This window comes from Bos indicus, chromosome 22 (assembly GCF_029378745.1).
Source record: "Bos indicus isolate NIAB-ARS_2022 breed Sahiwal x Tharparkar chromosome 22, NIAB-ARS_B.indTharparkar_mat_pri_1.0, whole genome shotgun sequence".
Lineage (NCBI taxonomy): Eukaryota > Metazoa > Chordata > Mammalia > Artiodactyla > Bovidae > Bos > Bos indicus.
The window spans coordinates 50752153-50773197 of record NC_091781.1 but is presented as its reverse complement, the minus strand read 5'-3'; the positions used below and the strand labels follow the sequence as shown (position 1 = coordinate 50773197).

The 21045-nt window shown below is 50.7% G+C and overlaps 2 protein-coding genes across 3 annotated transcripts; one reads left to right on the top strand and one right to left on the bottom strand.

The window, feature by feature from the left end:
• Positions 1–530: 530 nt before the first annotated feature.
• Positions 531–20019, top strand: KLHDC8B (kelch domain containing 8B). 2 transcript variants are annotated; one of them, XM_070777228.1, is made up of 7 exons: positions 531–825; positions 2061–3485; positions 4417–4926; positions 5984–6148; positions 6450–6674; positions 6776–6877; positions 18710–20019. In XM_070777228.1, the coding sequence occupies exons 3-7, from the start codon at positions 4551–4553 to the stop codon at positions 18730–18732; spliced, it is 891 nt and encodes a 296-aa protein (XP_070633329.1). In that variant the 5' UTR covers positions 531–825; positions 2061–3485; positions 4417–4550; the 3' UTR covers positions 18733–20019. The 2 variants fall into 2 exon arrangements, with proteins under 2 accessions (XP_070633329.1, XP_019839732.1); XM_019984173.2 differs by lacking the exon at positions 18710–20019 and adding an exon at positions 7307–8166 and having other exon boundaries at positions 550–825.
• CIMIP7 (ciliary microtubule inner protein 7) lies at positions 8293–18714 on the bottom strand. Its single transcript, XM_070777233.1, has 4 exons — positions 16745–18714; positions 14779–14892; positions 9690–9746; positions 8293–9283 (listed from the first exon to the last, which is right to left on the bottom strand). The coding sequence occupies exons 1-4, from the start codon at positions 16769–16771 to the stop codon at positions 8867–8869; spliced, it is 615 nt and encodes a 204-aa protein (XP_070633334.1). The 5' UTR covers positions 16772–18714; the 3' UTR covers positions 8293–8866.
• Positions 20020–21045: the final 1026 nt, after the last annotated feature.

The following is a 21045-nucleotide window of genomic DNA, read 5'->3' as shown; positions in this document are numbered from 1 at the left end:
CCGAGACCCCCGTTTCCCCCAAAGTCTAGGAGCCGGACGAATAGGAACCAGAGACGACTTCCTGGAGGAGGTGGCAGCAGGGACCGCTCTAAACCTTTGGGAGCCTGTGCAGGAGTGTGAGGGGCAGAGGTGCTTTTAGAAGCCTATGGGCAGTCACAGAGGGTGTCTGGATGCTTCATCTGGGCACTGGTTAATAGCCCTCCTCATTCCCCATAAAACCCCAGGATCCTCTGGCTACTCTATGTTTCTCTGCCTATACAGAGGGGTCTGGGCACCCCTAAAGAGAAAAACACTCCATCCTAGGCCTAACCTTGTGCCCCTAAGCACCTCAGGACCTCAGCCCTGGTGGTTGGGGTCCTTTGTGCCTTTAAGCATAGCCAATATATCCAGCAGGAAATGCAAACTCTCCTGCTCCTCTAGTCAATGCTTCTAGTCCCCTTGTGTTGGTAGAGAGAAGGAAATTGTGGGCTCTCAAAGGCCAGGGTTTCAGAGGGTGCAATCAGGAAGTCCCACCTTAGCACTCTCAGTCCCCAACTGTGCGTGAGCCCCATTTCTGCCCCATCCATGGTTGAGAATTAACTGTTCATTCTTAGGACTAATTCAGCCTCACCTTCTGCCCAAGTTCTCTTCCACAGCTTCTCCAAAGCCAGCAGTGTTGCCCTCTGTATGCAAGTGGGGCCAGGCCTGTGTAAACAGAATCCACTTCCATGAAGAAGCAGAGCCCAGCCTCCAGGGATGGCATGGGCCTAGATGTGTCCCGAAAAGAGGATACATCTCTAGTGATGTCCAGTCTAGAAGTCAGTGCAAAATGGAGGACAAAAAAGGGTAGGTCCATCCCCAGTCTGTATCCATTCCAGACATTAGAACTAGGGGAATGGTATGGCTGAGGGAAAGTGGTCTGGGGTCTAGTTCTCTGAGGGGAGGCTGATCCTTCTGCCTCTTGGCACCCAATATATCTGGGATGGAGCTCTCTGGGATCATTCATCAGGACCAAGTCTGACTTGACCTAGACTCTGGTGGATGCTGACTGGGATCAGATGAGATGAGGTTGAAGAGACTTCAGGGTCATCCCAGGATCCAGCCCTTGCTTTCCACTTGGCATCTTTTAGCTATTTATTTGGCTGTGTCAGGTCTTAGCTGTGTCTTAGTTGTGTCAGGTCTTAGCTTTGTGTCCGGCACACAGGATCTTCGTTGTGTCATGCTCTTGTTGTGGTGCATGGACTCTCTGGTTATGGCACATGGGCTTAGTTGCTCTGAGGCATGTGGGATCTTAGTACCCTGAGCAGTGATTGAACCTGTATTCCTTGCTTTGCAAGGCAGATTCTTAACCACTGGACCACGAGGGAAGTCCCTCCATTTGGCATCTTTTCTAGCCCTGAGTGATGGCCCCTAGACCCATATCCACCAAAGCAGAGATGTGGTGAAGATCTAGATGTGAAGGAGGCCACTGGTCTTGAAGGGATCACCCCAGGAGGGAGTCTGTGTGCCAAGGAGGAAAGCTAAGGCTGGGTCTTGAGGAGCCTCTTCCTAGGGTGGGAGAGGAAGCAGGGCCTGTAAAAGACTCCAAGAGGCAGAACAAGAAACAGGAGAAAGCCAAGGTTACAAGGGGTGAAGCTTTGAAGATGCCAGCAAAATTTCAGTTACGAAAAAGATCACAGAGCCCCTCCCCCATTTTTTATGGTGTGCCCTGGTGACTTTGGCAAGACCAAGTTTTGAGGACCAGTGGTAGTAGATATAAGGTTGACGTTAAGGCAGTGGAACTTGTAAGAGAAGATGACTTCAAGAGTTTGATTGGAAGGAAGGGGACACTGGAGGGACTTCGGGTGCTGGGAGGGAGCTAAAGGTAGGACGCTTTCATGTGCTTAATTGCTGGAAAGGAGAGGGGGAAGAGGCCTGGAAAGGGAATAGTGAGAAATGTGAGAGGGTGTGCAGGAGAGTGTGAATACTCTGAGGAGGAAGGTACCAGTGGTTTGAGTGAGGAGCATGTTGAGAGAATGGAGTGGGAGGATGGAAGCCTTCTACCAGGATCTGTAACCAGCCTTGGCACCATTTCCCTGCAGGCCCTCTAACTTCATCTGCCAGGCCCTGAAAGGGACTGAAGACTCTCTGGTCGTGGAGAAGGCAGGCTAAGGTATTCATGCCCCGGAGCTCCTCTCAGCCCATTTCTGATGGAGGTTTGAGAATCAGTACCTTAGCAACCCTTGCTCTGATTGGAACAATAATGTGAGGCCCATGTTCTGTGCTGGCTCCCAGAGTCCCCAGCAGGATTTGGTCCCTGTTGCCCAGAGTGGGAACTTGTTTGACACACCCTTAATTGGCTGGTTTCCCTGTCTTCTTGCCACTCTTCTGCTGGCGCTTCCTGTCCTCATTGCCCACATTAACTATGTGCATTTGTGTCTCAGTCTCCAGGTGTGCTTCTGGGGAAAATGAGGCAGACTGTTTATAAAATAGGGACAGGATGGTAGCAAGCACAAACATCCCTGAGGACCTCTGCTCTTAGGTGACCACTGACCTGTACAAATGGGCCCCAGCTCACAGACTCAGCCAGTACTCTTAATGCTGAGAAGATAGGATGAGCCAGGGTCTGGGTCTAAGGTAGGTCGGCCTCTGTCACACCAACTTGCTTTGGCCTGACCCCCGAGTTGGCTAGAGGCAGGCACAGGACCGTGAGGATGGACAGTCACAAAGTGCCTTGGGTCCCAGAGTAGCCCAGGCCTTAGGCCCCACGGGATAAGCCCAGAGTGACCTGACTGGGAGGTCTGTGGCCTCTGACTCTTCATCCTTTGCTCAGTTACACTCCCCCACACAAACTGTCCCCACCCAGACCTGTGGAAGGGCCTGTCAAGTACTGAGGCTGGCACCTTCTGCTCCTCCACCCACGGCTAGCCTCGATGTGCATCAGACAACCTCTTCTGTGCCCTGTCCGAGCTTGGGGAAGGGAGACCCAGCCATTGCCTCCGCCAAGTCCCAGGCCTTTCCCTAAGAGGCCTCAAGGGGGCGCCGCCGCAAAGCCTGTCGTGGGCTCTTAAGAGCGCAGTAGCGGTGGGCGGGCGCCCGCTCCCTAATTCCCCAGGTTCTCCCGGTCGGACCCTTCGCGGGTGCTCCCAGGCTGGGTCCCGCTCAGAACCGCCCGCATTCTACACGTGTCGTGAGGCCCATCGCCGCTTCCTTTCTCCCCGCTGCCCGAGGTCGGACCCCAAATCCTGGGCAGGCCCAGTGTCCACGTGTCCGTCTGTCTGTTCACCCGTGTGCCGGTGACCATAGGTCGGTACGCCCTGCTCCGGCCACGGCAGGTGCAGGGTTAAAGCAGGGGGAAGGGTTTCCCGAGTCGCGAGGGGGGACGAGGGGCGGACCCCGTCCAGCCCCGCCCCGCGCCGGAGCAGAGCCTGAACCCCGCCGGAGCCCGGCCTCAGCCCCAGCCAGAGCCGGCACCAGCGGAGCCAGAGCCGTGGACCCTGCGCCCGGCGGCGCCGGAGCCCGGGCCGGTGAGTCCCGCGGGAGCTGCGCTCAGGGGAAGTTTGGGGCGCGGGGTGTAGAGCCCCAAACACGCTCGTCAGGACCCGCCCCCCTCCCCCCCCAACCCGCCCCCGTTACCCGAGCTGGAAGTTTGGGGCCAGGAGGCCCTGGCGCCAGGGGTCCTAGGAATATGGCCCCCCTTGGAAAAGGAGAAGACTGGGAACTTGGGGGTCTGCTGTAAAGTCCAGCTATCCATTTCTGCTGGCAACGCCCTGGACTCAGGGAACCTAGAGTGCAGTGCTCCTAGGTTCCCCAAATCACCCTCCTCCCCTTTCCGGACATCAGGTCCCTGGGGACGGGGCATGGGCAGACCCCTGAGGATAGACCTTGAAGCGAAATGTGGGACTCTGGCCTCCAGCCCCTCCCCTCCCGGTTCCAGGACCCTGATCTTGGTCTTTTGTTGAGGAATGGATGGACTCTATGGGATGATTCTCAAACGGGATGTAAGGATACCGAGTCTGATCTTTGGCAGTAGGTGGGAGATCCCAGTGGCTGTCCAGAGCACCCTGGAAGCCAGTAAGGGGGAGGGTCCAGTCTAACTCCACCGATGCAGAGCACCAGGGTGTGGACTGTTGAGGGGAAGGGAACGGGGCTAGTGTGGAAAGTCCTATTCTAGTTACTTTACCTCCCACCTAGACCTAGATTCAACCAGGGAGCAGCTAGGTGAGGGCAAGGTATGGGAGGAGAGTTCCTCAAGCCCCAGAGGAAGCGGGGAAATTGCCTGGGTAATTGGGAGACTGCCCTCCTTCCCACTCCAGGAGGGAATCCACAACAGTGTGGTAGCCAGTGGGGGTGGGTCCTCCCTCTGCTTTTCCCAAGCAGTTTGGGGCCAGGGTGCTCATCAGTATCCTGGGGGGCTGGTCAGTGGCTCTGACTCTTCATTTTCCGTCTCTTCTGTAGGTGAAGACCAAGTCCCTGGACTGGCCCCACACTCCCTTATAGCCCCCTTAGAGTCAAGATGAGGCCCCATCATGCCTTTCACTGAGGCCTGCAGCCTGAGCAGATAGCATGGCCTGCCACTATAGGTGAACACCATGGCTACAGGAGGAGGCCGGGCCTTTGCTTGGCAGGTGTTCCCACCCATGCCCACCTGCCGGGTATATGGCACAGTGGCGTTCCAGGATGGGCACCTGCTTGTGTTGGGGGGCTGTGGCCGGGCTGGACTGCCTTTGGACACTGCCGAGACATTGGATATGGCCTCGCACACGTGGGTGGCACTGGCGCCCCTGCCCACTGCCCGGGCTGGCGCGGCTGCTGTGGTACTGGGCAAGCAGGTGCTAGTGGTGGGCGGTGTGGATGAGGGCCAGAGTCCAGTAGCTGCTGTGGAGGCCTTCCTGGCTGATGAGGGCCGTTGGGAGCGTCGGGCCACTCTCCCTCAGGCTGCCATGGGGGTTGCAACTGTGGAGAGAGGTGAGTCGCCTCCCAGGGAAGGTCTGTCAGGTGCCCCAGTAGCCTCCATTCTTTCCTGACTTGGTCCCTTTACCTTCAGAGGCTGGGTGGGAGCTGTACATTTTGCCTAGGTGCTCTGGACATGGATTTGCCTCCTGTAGCCTTCCCTACCCAGCTTTGAGCTGGGCCAGCAGCAGGCTTGACTGAGTTTTCCAGCTGTGAGGTGGGCCTCAGAGCCCTGGCTAGCCGCCAGCATGACGGGAGGGCCAGGCCGCCTCCCTGCCCCATTCCTCCTCTCTGAGAGACCAGAAGGGGTGGCCCAATAGCTCCCATAGTTATAAATAGTCTGGGAGGGGAGGAGGGGACCAGGGCCTTGGCTCAGAGCCCAGCGAGTGCTTAAATTCCTCGCGCCACACAAACAAACCTGGGAGATGGAGATGGACAAAAGCCAAGCTGGCCTGGAGGCAGTTGCCATGGAAGCCCTTAGCTGACTGGCCATCTCCCCGAGGCCCTCAGACTTGCCCCCAGCTGACTCTGAGGCTGTCACGGGGCAAGAACCTTCTCTAGTGAGAGGACAGGGTACAAAAGTGCTCGCAGGAGGCTCGTGGACAGGACCCTCATCCTGCAGGCCCAGGCTCCTTCTCCCAGTCCCCCAGCTGATCCCACACCCTCTCCCCAATCTGAGCTCTCTGTTTAACAGATCTCCATATGGCCCCCACCCCTGGCTTAAACCACTCCCCCCAATTCCCCCATGGTAATTCCCACCTTGTGGCCTCCAGGTCTGACCACGGTCCTGCTTGGATGCCAGACTTGGTTGCCATAGCGTCTCCAGGGAGACGGAGACAGATTATAATTAGATCAACTGCCTCCTGCTCTTCACTTGAAGAGGGCCTGGCCAGAGTGGGGATCCTAGCTCTCCCAGCCCCCACACCACGAAGGCAGAAGGGTTTCTGCTGCTAGAGAGGGGTACCATAAATAGGTGTGCCCCAAGCCACCCCCAGGCCTGACCAGGGCAATTGTCAGGGTGGAGGACTGTGGCCAGGCCCAGGGATAGTCTGTGTTACTCTTTTCTCTGCAGATGGTATGGTGTATGCACTGGGGGGAATGGGCCCTGACACGGCCCCCCAGGCCCAGGTTCGGGTGTATGAACCCCGCCGAGACTGCTGGCTGTCACTGCCCTCGATGCCCACACCCTGCTATGGGGCCTCTACCTTCCTGCATGGAAACAAGATCTATGTCCTGGGTAAGGACCTGGGGATGTGCCAAAGTGGTTTGAAGTCCAGAAGCTTCAAATTTATCCCTATAGGTTAGTCTGGAATGGTGGGACAAGAGCAGCTTTGTTGGGTTGAGTCAGGGTTGCTCTGAGGCTCTTTCAGTGGGCCTGCTAAGGCTGGAAAACCAAAGCCCAGTGCCTAAGGATCTTTGGGGTTGATCCATGCTCTGGTATGCACACAGCTGGGTATGGGTGGCTAGGGCGGGCAGTGGTAAAGGCTCAGCAACCTGGTAAAAGAAGGGCCTCCCAGGTGCCCCAATTCCATTGGCAGGGGGCCGCCAGGGCAAGCTCCCAGTGACTGCTTTTGAGGCCTTTGATCTGGAGGCCCGTACCTGGACCCGACACCCAAGCCTGCCCAGCCGCCGGGCCTTTGCCGGCTGTGCCATGGCCGAAGGCAGCGTCTTTAGCCTGGGTGGCCTGCAGCAGCCCGGGCCCCACAATTTCTACTCCCGCCCACACTTTGTCAACACTGTGGAGATGTTCGACCTGGAGCATGGTGAGCAGTGGTTGGTGTGGGCTACCCTCCCACTCTCCATGGGATGGAGGGGTGCAGAGTGCGTGAGGGGGCTAGCCCTCACCTCCTCACCTCTCCTGCAGGCTCCTGGACCAAGCTGCCCCGCAGCCTGCGCATGAGGGACAAGAGAGCTGACTTTGTGGTCGGCTCGCTTGGGGACCATGTCGTGGCCATTGGGGGCCTTGGTAAGTCTCTGTGGGGCTTGGGATAGGAGGGGAGCCCGAGACAGGAAGCAGTAGCCCTCCGCATGAGCACCACCTCCTGCCCTTCTCTAGGTACTCCAGGGGTCAGTACTTTATGAGTTTTCCTTTCCCAACAGTCAGTGGGTAGTCTACCTGGCTCAGCCTTTGGGGTGTCTCTCAGCACCTAACTGTGGGTTCTGTAGCGGCAGGGGCCCAGAAGATAGAAACAGGACAAATGACCACTGAATGAATGGAGAAGTAGGAATGTGAATGAATAGATAAATGAGTAATGAAGTGGGGACAACGGGTAGCAAGGCCTTGGGTATCCCATCCTGGGGCAGCGTATGCTGGGCCATGCTGTGGGCTCAGGGAGCAAACGAGCTACAGCCGCTGCAGCCTGTGCCCTTTACATGCTCTGTCTCCTTCTGGCAGGAAACCAGCCGTGTCCCCTGGGCTCTGTAGAGGGCTTCAGCCTGGCACGGCGCCGCTGGGAGGCACTGCCAGCTATGCCCACAGCCCGCTGCTCCTGTTCTAGTCTGCAGGCTGGGCCTCGGCTGTTTGCCATCGGGGGTGTGGCCCAGGGTCCCAGTCAGGCTGTGGAGGCCCTGTGTCTGCGCGATGGGGTCTGAGTGCCTGATGGGACCTGTCCACAGGAGCAGTTCTGTGCCAGGAGCAGGTGTCTGTGGTTCCTTTCGCTGCTGAGAAAGCTCACTGTGGCTCTGTGGGGTGAGGGAGGCACAGGCCGGGGCACTTGAGACGCTGCCCCTGGGCCGTCGGGGTGGCCTTCATTTTTAGCACAGGACACCCAGACCCTTCGACCCACCTTTACTCCCATCCATTCGTGGACCATGATGCCCAGCTCCACCCTTGCTCTGGAAATTACTGGGCCTCTGACCAACTGGGAAGTGGGAGAGGGCAGAATTGGCCTCCTGCCCCACGGCTCGGTGCCTGCCTGGAGTTGATCAGGCCCACCCCAATGGCTATTCCTGAAAACTCTTCGCTGTCAGCCTGCCTGGAAGGCCCCCGTAGACCCAGAAGAGTTCAGAGAGGGCGGGAACACAGAGGGGTGTAGGCGTCGATGTGGGGACCTCCAGAGGGCCAGAAGAACATTGACTGTGGGCCCTTCACACTGCTGGCTGTGTGACCTCGGGCAAGTCACTTCACCTCTCTGTGCCTCAGCATCCTCATCTGTAAATGGGGACCTCGGGGACCTTCCTGCCCTGCCTACCTCACAGGGCTGTTGTGAGGACCCGGGGGTTCAGATGTGGAAGTAAAAGTGCTGCTAACTCCGGCTTGTGGCCTCTGCTGTGGACTCCTATGTTATCCCTGTGTCCCTGGCTCTCTTCTGGGGACCTCAGTTTTCCTAGGGATGAGGGTCTAGAGGAGCCTTTAGGATCTGGCCTCAGCCCTCAAAGGGTTCTGGTGTGTGTCTCAGCCCCACCAAAGCCTGCGCTCCTCTTCTGTGACTTGGATGACCACCCTCTCCCACTGCCCTGGGTGTTAGAGCTCACAGAACAAATACCATAGAATTAAGATGATCTCCAGATCCATGTCACACAGCATCACCTCCGTGGTGGGGGTGGGGGTCCAGTGGGGGTTGGGTCCCTCTGTACCAACTGTGGGGAAGCTATCTCTTAGGCATGGCAGTGTGGCCACTCACCAGATGCCCTGGAGGCAGTAGCCTCCCAGAAGAAGCAAAGCTGCCAGCCCTGGCCTACTCCTCCACTCTTTGCTGCCCACCAGTAGGGACTGCTGACTCTGCTTTCCCTGCAACCATACTGATTGCAGGAGGTTCATGGTTGGGTTTGTGGCCAGAACGGATTTGGGGTCCTGGAACCCACATGCTGTGTCCAAGGTAACCCTCATGGACCGTTAGCCTGGGCTGTTAGCACAAGGTGCCACGGCACAAGCAACACAGGAGGCAGGCGGAGGGCCCATCTTACTGTTCTCCAGCCTCTGAGACCTCTCGGGCTGCAAGCACAGACCTCTGGGTCAGCCATCCTTGTTTAATGTTCTGGACCAGTTTAGACACTCAGAGACCCCAGCGTGAAGATAATGCTGCAGCAGCTTGGGTCTGGGGATCCCCGGGAGGTCAGGCAGTGGGTTGGTGACTGGGGTCTGGGGGCCCATGTTGTCGCTGCCACAGTGGCCACCCCGGGATGGCTGGCAGAAATTCTGCTGGTAGGTGGTGTTAACGCGGAGAGGCTGGATCTGCACAAAGTGGACAAGGCGCTGGGGGAGGTCCCCGAGTCCTGGCCCTGACCGGAATTCGGTCTGGTAGGAGGATTCGAGGGGCCGCGGCTGGCGCAACTCCAGTTCACAGGGTGCCCAGCGCAGGAAGGTATGCTGCTGCCACAGGCGCTCCAAGTCTTTCCGCCTTCCGATTCCCTGCAGCAGGCAGTAGGGGCCCTTCTCAACGGTACGGGCCCTTAGCCCACAGTCTTGGCACCAGGTGATTCCTTGGGCCCCTCCTATACCCCAGCAGGCCTGGTGATGCCTGGCCTCCCTGGCCTGTACCCCAGACTCTTTGAACTGCATCCCAGCCATGCCTTCCATTCCAGAGTGAATGGAGCCCCAGAAAGTCAGTGGCCCTAGGATATTTGCACATTTTCAGGCAAATGTGGAGGAAGCCAAAGCAGAGGGACCTCTGTTTGGGGAATGGCTGTTTGCCAGAGGAAAGAGGTTATCAGGCAGACAAACACTCCTCTGGATAAAGGAGCCTGCTCTGCCCACCAGGTCTTATCCCCTCCACCCTACCTCAATTTCAACCTAGGCTGGAGGGCTGCCCATTGTTCTTCCTCTCTCCAGCACTCACCTTATCGAAGGAAGTGCGGTTGTCATGCTTGGAGAAGAAGTGTTGCTGTGGTGGCTCCTTGAAAGACAGAAAGAAAGAGGGTGAATGGGGGAAAATGATGCTTAGCTGTCCCTAATATGCTATTTGAAGGTCCCATAATGGAGAGAAGTTGCCAGGAGCCACCACCCCTAAACTGCCAACACCTTGAAAAGGCAGATACAAATTAAAGCAACAGCTTATTCCTGGAACATCTCATCCCAGCACTTGCCCTTGAAGCAGAAGCTTTGGGGTCTCTGATTGAGAGAGGGGCTGAGGCATCTTACCGGACATCCTTCATCAGTGGGGCAGCACTTTAAGTTTCACACCGGGCCTTTAACCCTAGATTGTTCACGACTAGGCTCCAGCTCTCTCCTCTTTTAGTGTCTCATCAGTGACCCAGGCTCTTGGCCCTAAATATTATACTACCTGGAAACTGACATTTTTCTTGATAGCTTGAGCTCTCTCCTGAACTTCAGACTAATTAGCCAACTGCCTGCTCCATATTTCCATGTAAATGTCTAACAGACATCTCCAAACACATGTCTTGGTTCTGGATCATTTCACAAAACCACCCCACTGACAGGCTCCCCCAGCTCAGGTCATGGCAGTTAGATCTTGCCAAACACCCCAGAGGCCGCTTGATTCTTTTCTTTCATACCCTGAATCCAGAGGGCCAGGAAATCCTATTGATACTTCCTTCAATATGTACCCAGATCAGACTACTTCTCATCATGGCCACTGCCTTCTCTGGTCTAAGCCACATTCTTCTGATGCCTGAATACTGCAAGAGCTTCCCACTTGGTGTCCCTGCTTCCAGCCTTGCCCCTCCAGCCTACTGTACTCTTAGCAGGTAAAATAACTCTTAATATGTAAGTCAGATCACACTCCTGGTTTGCCAAAAATCAATAGTTTCTCAAGTTTATAAAAGTCAAAGTCATCATAGTGGTCCATGAGACCCACATGATATTGATTTCTTCACTACCTCCAGCCACACTGCATCCTCACTGCTCCTCAAACACTCTAGCTACTTCCACCTCACACCTTTGAACTACCTCTTACTTCTGCCTGGGACTCTTCTCCTGGCTGGCCATGACTCCCTCTCACCTGTTACTTGGGAGGCTTTCCTTGACCACTAGAGTTCCATCGCCCCAACCCTGCATTTTTCACCTTCTAACACATTGTATGACTATGTATGTTGCTATTCATCTGATGCCCCTGACTAGAACACAAGTGCCTCATGGGTAAGGTCTGTCTTACTCACATCTGTAACTCCAGCACCGAGCTTGGCACTGTGCTCAATACATATTTGCTGTTAAATCAATGAACAAGGACAGGGACTCCCTGGTGGTTCAGTGGCTAAGATTCTGAGCTCCCAAGGCAGGGGGCCTGGGTTCAATCCGTGGTCAGGGAATGAGATCTCACATGGGAACTAAGAGTTCCCATGCCACAATTAAAGATCCCACATGCTTCAGTGAGGGGCTTCCCTGGTAGCTCAGCTGGTAAAGAATCCACCTGCAACACAGGAGACCCCGGTTCAATTCCTGGGTCAGGAAGATCTGCTGGAGAAGGGATAGGTTACCCACTCTAGTATTCATGGGCTTCCCTGGTGGCTCAGCTGGTAAAGAATCCACCTGCAATGTGGGAAACCCGGGTTCACTCCCTCAGTTGGGAAGATCCGCTGGAGAAGGGAACAGCTACCCACTCCAGTATTCTGGCTGGGAGAATTCCATGGACTGTATAGTTGCAAAGAATCTGACACGACTGAGTGACTTTCACTTTCACATGCTTCAATAAAGATCAAAGGTTTTTTGTTTTTAGTAAGATCTTTCATGCTGTAAGACACAGCACAGTCCAATAAATAAATGGTTTTTTAAAATAATATTATTTTAAAAAAGAACCTACTATATAGCACAGGGAACTCTAAGTAATACTCTGTAATGACCTATATAGGAATAGAATCTAAACAGTGGATATATATACATGTGTAACGGATTCACCTTGCTGTACAGCAGGAACACAACATTGTAAATCAACTATACTCCAATAAAAATTATTTTTAAAAAAGATTTTATAGATTTTTTTTTGATGCACCACATGGCTTGTGGGGTCTTTGCTCTCCAACCAGAGATGGAACCCCGGGCCCTCAGCAGTGACAGCATGGAGTCCTAACCACTGGACCACGAGGGAATTCCAAGACTTTATAGATCTTAAAACACACAAATGGGAAATTTGAATGAGAGAGGTGAATTACATCCGTGTCAATGTCCTCATGGTGATAGTCTATTATAGATTTGCAAAATGTTACCACTGAGGAAACTGGGCGAGTCATAAAAGGGATCTCTCTTTACAACTTCTTCCAACTGCCTATGAATCTACAGTCATCTCAATAAAAATTTCAATTAAAAAATCTGGGGGTCTGGGGTATATTCCAACTGCCCCCTCCCCCGATTCTTCCTGCATCTCTATCCTTAGCCATGGAACTGTACACAGCCCTAGAATGTGGATGCCTCGGCTGTTGAAGGCAGCTCTGACTTTGGAAACTCACTATTCTTACAGTGACAGGATAATCTATCAACTCCCACTGACTTGAGTTTTATTCTCACAACTGTGGGAGCCTGGTGAAAAGTGCAGTCATTTCCTCTCCGCCCAGGCAGTTCAGAGTATTCTTGTCCCCAAGGAGAATTTCACCTGCATCTTTGCTTCTAAACCACCAAGGGCTCCTTTTCCATTCGGGTAGTAAAGCCCATGGCCTCTGAGCAGGTAGGGCTTGGGCTAGGATACAAGCTGAAGAGCCCTTGGGGGAGAAGTAGGTTTCCTGGATGGGTCAGTGTTTGCCTGTGGGAGGGCTAGGAGGCCCTGTGGAGGCTGAACAGCATGCAGTTAGGGGGCTACTGAGTTGGGGCGGGGGAGCTCTGTGGCAGACTGAGGTGTGGTGGGGATGGGGCAGAGACAGCGACACACAGCAATCACGGTACGACAGGACCTGCCTCCAACCATGAGGCCCTGGCATTCTGGTCTGACCTGGAGAACAAATAAGCCCAGGATTACATTTCCCAAGAGTCAGGCAGGTGAAGGCTAGAAATAAATTAATCTGGTTTAGAAGAAAAAAAGAGTAAAAAGAAAAAAGAATTTTCTTGCATCTGAATGACAAAATTCATATCTGCCCCAAACTAAAGGTAAATGGATGCCACATATTGGAAAGGTTTTCAACAAGAATAGCTGCAGTCAGCTAGCTGACACCTGGTATCTCTCAGCAAATAAGGGGGAAAAAAATGTGCACCTTCCCAGAGCAGTTCCACTAATTAAAACGGCTTTAGATCTAGAGTCAGGAGACCTGGCATTTGTACAACCTAAAGCCCAAGACACATAGATCATGCTATTTGGGGTTGATGATAATGCCAGCATATAACTAGTCTTGACTTTAATCAAAACAGGTCCCCAAATATGTCCCCTACTCTGTTCTTGGGGGGACAGGTTGAGAGGACATTCAGGTCTTTGGGATGAGAACTACCGCCTGAGGGCTACTACAGACACCAAGCAGGACGTGCCCAGGTTGCCTCTGTCCCCGCGCTGCCCAGATCTCATCATTCTCTCGGGGGAGGTGGCTCCAGACTGGCAGTCTGGAGTCGCATTTGGGCCTGGCTCAGTACGCAGTGACAGACAGCCCTTCCAACTGAGCACGGTGAGGAAGCTCAGGCTCTGCGGCATGGCAGACTCCAAGACCCTGCTCCTGGCCTGGGAAAGCAATTTGTAGCGAATCCAGATGGCGGAGCGAGTAGGACCTGGCTGGAGGCCGGAAGCAAGAAGCTGCAGTGGGCGGGGCAGGTTCCAGGCACACCTCCAGGTCCCTCCTCCACCCTGCTCTTTCCCAGGAGTCTGATGTGAACTCAGTTCTCACCAGGCTGACTTCCTTTGGACCTGAAAGGAAGCCAGAGAGGAGATGGAGGAGAAGAAGGAGATTTTTCTTCTCTGGGCTCCCTTTCAGGACAGCCCTCCCTTGCCTGTGTCTTACCACTTCTCTCAGGATGGCCCTCTCCACACCACTCTCTCCTGGGTTCTAGAAGCCATGCCTTCCTCTTGCCCCTTCAGGCCCAGCAGTACTGGCCACTTGGTTGTTACCACTCTGTGAGACTGCCTTCCCCTGAAGCCCCCACACCTACCCCTGTATATGAATGCACTCCTGAGTGCTCCCGTTTTGAGTGGGCTTTTTGCTGTTGGGCCACTCACTGACGCTCAGCGCTCTCTCCTTGTCTCTAGGCCTGGAAGCATGGAGGGCATAGGAGTCCAGCACCCCTCTCCTGTTATCCGGGAGCCTCTTGCAGCCACTCTAGGCCACTTCTGCCATCACTCCTACCAGTCCTCCTTGATCACACATGGAGGTGAATGTGTGCATGCGTGTGTGCTAACTAAATTGCTTCAGTCGTGTCTGACTCTGTGTGACCCTATGGACTGCAGCCTGCTAGGCCCCTCTGTCCATGGGAGTCTCCAGGCAAGAATACTGGAGTGGGTTGCCATGCCCTTTTCCAGGGAATCTTCTCGACCCAGGGATTAAACTTGGGTCTCCCGCCTTGTAAGCAGATTCTTTACCTTTGGAGGCACTAAGGAAGCCCATGGGGGTGGATACCTGCCACTTTTCATGCTGTTCTCCTGATCAGAGGAGGCTTCCTTCTCATTCCTGAGCCCCTGGACTATGAGGCTGACTGTGAGCTAGGCCACTGACTTTTAGGGCATCAAGGAATTCATGCTGAAGGACAGTTGTCTGCAAAACTCAAGGCTTACTTCTTGGATTCTGGAGGCTCTCACTCCATGATCACCCATCCCACCTTGGCCCTGATCCTTCCTCCATTTAGAAAGAGCGTGAGCAGCACTGTCCAGCCCAGTACCAGCTCTTATGCACCCTATCAGTCAGGGGAAGATCTGACATTTCAGGGACGAGGGCCCAGGCCTCATGCAAGTCCTGGGGATAGGCTGGCCTTGGGTGTCAGTTCAGCTGTGGTTGGGCTGAGGATGTTGCTCTTGCGGCCTGAGAGCAGCAGAATGTGGCCCAGCTGCTTGCAGGGCTGCTTCCTACCTGACAGCGCTGCAGGAACACTGCTGGAGGCTGGGGCTTGGCTGCAAGGCGGTATTCTCGAGCACTGTCACTCCTGAATTGGCCTCTGTAGTGCCCATAGAAGCCACTGTTGTGCTGTAACAAGGCAGGCTTGAGGGTGAAGCCCACCCAAAGCCCCCTCCCAAGTCTCAGACTTCCCAGGCTAGAAGCCTTTCCTGGGCTTTCCTGACAGAATAAAAAGAATCAGAGGAGGAGGGACACCCTGGAGAGGAACCAACAGAGGAATGTCTCCATCCATCATTAGAACAGTTGGCCTCAGCTGTGCTGGGCAACTTGGGAGGGTTATGTGTGTAAGCAAAGGATTCCTTCCTTTCTTCTTCTCACCTCCCTCTCTCCTTCTCTCTCTGTCTCCCTTCCCTCCTTCCTCTCCTTCCTCTCTTCCTTCCTCTGTCTCTTGCTTTAGAGCATCCTAATATGGGCTGGCAACCTGCAGCAGTGAAAAGACAGAAAGACCCGGCTCCTGTGAACCTTTCTTCTAGGGAGGAAGTAAGACAAGTGACTAGAGTCAGGAAAGAAAGAACCTGATGACTGGATCCAGAGTGACAGGCAGCAGGGGATAGCATCTCATGACAATGGGGGTGGTACCTGAACGTGAGGAGGAATCAGCCACGTAAGGAGCAGTCAAAGAGCATCCTATGTGTGAGAACTGCAAGTGCAAAGATTCAGAAGGCAGAGAGAGACTTGTGTTGGAAGAACCAAAAAAAAAAGAGAGAGAGAGAAACAACAACAAAAAAAGGCCTTATTGACTAAAAAAGACTGTGAGCAAGACGAAGAGAAGTGAGGCGGTCAGGGAGGGACAGGGCCTGGATTGGATTAGGAATATGGATTCTAAGAGCAAGGGAAGACCTCAGTAATGGAGGGAACCAAATGGGTTCTAAGTTGGGGTGACTTAGGAAGCACTGAGCAGAGTTTTGAGAACAGGGACACTATCTGGTGGTGAGGTCCTTTCCTGAGGGATCTGAGAGGAAGTTTCCTTCCTTGTCCTCCCTGAATTAATAAAGATCACAGGTCCCTGAAGAGCAAAGATTAAATTGATCCATATTCTGCACCTGTTGACAAAGTCATGAACACCTGTTTGTCGCACACTTTGCTATTCTGGGGCGAATAGTGCACCATCTGAAACTGGAACAACGGATGAACTTCCCAAAAGAAGTACTTCACCAAAAGTGGATACTTTTGGAGAGAATTTCAGAGACAAGGACTGGCAGAAGACAGAAATGAGCACCCATCAGGGGTATAAGAAGCTGTATTGTACTGATGTCATGAGGCTTACAACATGGTTGACCATGTCCTGCCAGGGAAGTCCTGTGGCCCGACCTCATTGTTCTCAGCGCTCCCTGGAGAGGATAGTCTGTCTAGCCCACTCCACAGTCACAGCCCTGGGCAGAAAGAACCTGTCCCAAGCTGGCCTCTGGCCATCAAAATAGGCTTCTTATCTTTTCATCCCACTGAGGGCTTAGGTCATCCAACTTGTCTGTCCATCCTTCTACTACTGTCAGACCTTCCTCTCTATTCAGTTTATTTCAACAGTATTTACTGGGCCTTGACTGTATTCCAGGCATGGGACATAGGGCTAGAAGGAAAAAGTCTTTACTCTCAAGATGTTCCCTGTCTAGAGAGCAGTCAAACTACAGAAGTTTGGGAAGATCAAACAAAAGACTGGGAATAAATGGGGTGGCAAGAGGACTAAGACGATCACCTAATCAAGGCCTGAGACCAGGACACAAGGGAGGGGGCATGGTGTCAGGAAGAATAGGTCAGCTCTAGGGGGCCCACAGAAAGGCAGAGCAAGAATGGGCAGTTGGGGGGTTCTCCTCTAGCCTGGAGGCTAGATAAAACCCTTCTCACTTTACTCCCTTGAGTCATTCAAATTTCAGGTACTACCCCAGGGCCAGGGGCTAGGATTAATTGTAAAGTGCATTCTTACCCAGGAGCCTACTAAAGCACTTTGCATCTTTCCGGTAAAGGAGCAGAAAAGATAAACTTTCCTCTTGTCTTTTTCAGGCTACTTCTGGAGAAGGAGCATCTCAGCAGGTCAATTTCTTGTTGCTTAGTGACAAAGGGAGGTTGTGACTACACAATGCTCCTGATTGTTGAGGCAGTGCCCAGCCTGCTACTCTCTTTGTGCTTTCTGCTTTGTTCTTCTCTTTGAGAGAAACCTGCCCCTCAGCACTAAAACCTGCCTCTCAGCTTGGGAGAGTTCTTATATATAGAAACATATAAGGCTTCACAGTGGAGTCTGATGAACTCACAATGAAATAGCAAAGAACATTTTAGAGGCAAATCCTGTATTTTTAAAACTGTAACCATACTGCCAGGGATATAAATTTAGAATATATTTCATGGAGTCAGAAGCAATGCTAAAGGGACTGGTGGCTCTTAGGATAAAAATGCTGCTTCAGAATAAGGCTCTGTCAAGTTCTCAGGAGTTTGTGGTAACCGAGAACAGTAACTGTTGGCAGGTCAATGTTACAAGGTCCCAAGTGAAGGAGGAGAGAGCATAACGGTGGAGCAAAAGCAGCAGCATGAAAATATCTGACACCATGGTTCCATTCCAAGCTAGCCTTAGGCAGATTATTCTCTCTCTCATTTATAACATAGGCATGTGAACATTTCACTCCCTTTTCTAACATGAAGAAGCTGGTGATGAGCCTCTAAAAATGTGCCAGTGAAAAGTTCAACAACGGGAAACACTCAGTAGGGCTTGTGTCATTGGCACAAGCCCTACTAGCCAGAAAATCCACCCTATTAGTATAGTTACTCTGGAGATCCCCTCCCACATGTATTCACAACTACAGGAAGTTCATTGCTATATCTGTATAGGGGAAGAACTATAAAAAGGCTGAATGGTTAGAGCACAATGAGAAAACTGGCCTATAATTACACAATAAAATATTGGAGTTGCCATAAATCGGCTACAGATACTTGAATTCATAGAGATAAATCTTAAAAATGGTAAGTCAAGTAGTTGTAGAGGGAATTCCCTGGCAGTACAGTGGTTAGGAGTTGGCGCTTTCACTGCCAAGGGCCCAGGTTCAATCCCTCATAGGGAACTAAGATCCCACAAAAGGTGAGATATGGCCAAAAAAACAAACAAAAAATTGTATAATTTGACACAATTTGATTTATGTATATACCTACGAAACATAACCACGATCAAGAAGCAAGCATATCTTTCACCCTCAACTTTATTTTTGCCCATTGGTATTCCTTCTCTAGGGCATTCATTGGCCTCAGGCAACTGCTGAGGCTAACTGTCTTTCTATTATGATAGATTAATTTGCATTTTCTAGAACTTTATGTAAATGGAATCATTCAGTATGTGTTCTTTTGTGAATTTGTCTTCTCACTCAGTATAATTATTTTGAGAACTATCCATGTCATTGTACCTGTCAGCTGTTTATTCCTTTTTATTGCTTAGTAGTTTTCCATTGTGTAGATGTGCCAAATCTCTCCTCTTGCTCTTTTTTTTAATAATTTATTTTTTTAAATAGGTTTAATCTTTTAATTTTAGGCTCACTGAAAAATGGAGCAGAATGTCCACAGATTTCTCATATACTTTCTGCTCCCACACATGTGTACATTTATTATAAATGCTGATCCAAGATCAACGCATCATTATCACCCAAAGTCCAAAGATTACCTTAGAGTTCACTTCTGGTGAGGTACCTTCTATGGATTTGGACAAATGTATAATATATAATGATGTGTATGCACCATTATATTAGGTTGGTGCAAAAGTAATTGAAGTTTTGCATTGCTGAAAGTTGCCATTTGATATTGGAATACATTTTAAAATAAATGTGGTTGTTATACATCATTTTAATATGTATTTCTTCCTTTATGTGTTTTTGCTAATGACTTATTGTCATTTATTTTATATTTATTTTAGACCAGGGAAATGATGTCAGATAAGAAGCAAATCCGAGCAATTTTCTAACTCGAGTTCAAAATGGTTTGTAAAGCAGCAGACACAAGATCAATGATGCATTTGGCCCAGGAACTGCTAATGAACGTACAGTGCAGTGGTGGTTTAAGAAGATTTGCAAAAGAGACAAGAGCCTTGAGGATGAGGAGCACACTGGTCGGCCAGCAGAAGTTGGTAACTACTAACCGAGAGCAATCATCAAAGCTGATCTTCTCACAACTACACGAGAAGTTGCCCAAGAACTCAACATTAACCAATCTATGGTCATTTGGCATTTGGCATTTGGCAAATTGGAAAGGTGAAAAAGCTGGATAAGTGGGTGCCTCATGAGTTGACTGAAAATTTAAAAAAAAATAGTTTTGAAGGGTCATCTTCTCTTATGCTATGCAACAACCACAAACCATTTCTCAGATTGTGACATGTGACAAAAGTGGGATTTTATATGACAACTGGCAACAACCTGCTCAGTGACTGGACCGAGAAGAAGCTCCAAAGCTCTTTTTAAAGCCAAACTTGCACCAAAAGAAAGGTCATGATCCCTGTTTGGTGATCTGCTGATGGTTTAATCCACTACAGCTTTCTGAATGCCAGTGAAACCATGACATTTGAGAAGTACTCTCAACAAATCAATGAGATGCACTAAAACCTACAATGCCTGTGGCAATGGTCAACAGAAAGGGTCCAATTCTTCTCCACAGCACCTGACTGCACGTCACACAAACAATGCTTCAAAAGCTGAACAAATTGGGCTATGAAATTTTGCCTCATTGGCCATATTTACCTGACCTCTCGCCAACTGACTACCACTTCAAGCATCTTGACAACTTTTTGCAGGGAAAATGCTTCCACAACCAGCAGGAGGCAGAAAATGCTTTCCAAGAGTTCCTCAATTCCTAAAGCATGGATTTTTATGCTACAGGAATAAACACACATTTCTTATTGGCAAAATTATGTTGATTGTAATGGCTCCTATTTCAATGAATAAAGATGTGCCTGAGCCTAGTTATGATTTAAAGTTCACAGTCCAAAACTGAAGTAACATTTGCACCAACCTAATAGTATCATACACAATAGTTTCACTGCCCTAAAAATCCTCTGTGCTTCACTTATTCAACCCTCCCGCCCACTGTAGGCCCTGGCAACTAGTGATCTTTTTACTATCTTCATAGTTTTGCCTTTTCCAGAACGTCATACAGTTGGAATCCTGCAGTAGGTAGCCTTTTCAAGATTGGTCTCTTTCATTTAGTAAATAAAATGTATTTAAGTTTCCTCCATGTCTTTTCATAGCTTAATGGATAACTCTTTCTTAGTCCTGAATAATATTTCATTGTCTGGATGTACTACAGTTTATTTATCCATTTACCTACTAAAGATGAAATCTCAGTTGCTTCCAAGTTTTGGCAATTATGAATAAAGCTGTTATAAATATCTATGTGCAGGTTTTTCTGCATGCATACATTTTCAACTTTTTTGGGTAAATACCAAAGAGCATGATTGATGGATCATTGGTAAGAGTAAGTTTAGTTTGTTGTTTTTTTTTTTAACTCAAATCTGGCTATATTTCACTCCAAAATGCTGTGTATGACTATTATTTTCTGTTTACAGTTGATCTGAGTTCCATTTCATTTGTGGTTATACAAAACTACCTGGCATTCATTGAGCACAGACATAATGACAGGGCAGACAGATGATCCAGAAATGCGGACACCCAAAATAAATGACCCTGGGGTCAAAAATTGGCCTGTGGATACTGATATCCTTCTAAGAACTCAAAAGAGAATAAACTTATTCAAACTGCCGTTCCCTCCTGTTTCTTTCCCAAATTTAATAAATACAATGATACACATAAAAATTATTCTCTCAGCAGAACCTCTTAGACGTTAATGCAAGTCAAATTCTATGACAGCCAACATCAACAGATCTTTTAATGGAGCTAGAATTTCACACAGTTAAATGCTGCTTAAAGTAAGTGGGCCTACCATTAAAGCTATGTCTGTGGCAGTGATCTGACCTACAATCACTTCAATATACCTTTTCATTTTTATCAGGTAAACCTCTCAGGAGGGGACTATGACAAAGGGGGAAAAAAATTCTAAACAATCTACTTTACCTAAGCTCAGTGTGATTCCAACAGTTACTCAGTGTGACTATCACTGCATTATTTTTCAAGAAATACTGAAAACTTTCAGCAACTACATTCTGTATTTCTAAGGTTCAATGAAGAAGTGAAGTCGCTTGGTTGTATTCGACTCTTTGCGACCCCATGGACTGTAGCCTACCAGGCTCCACCCATGGGATTC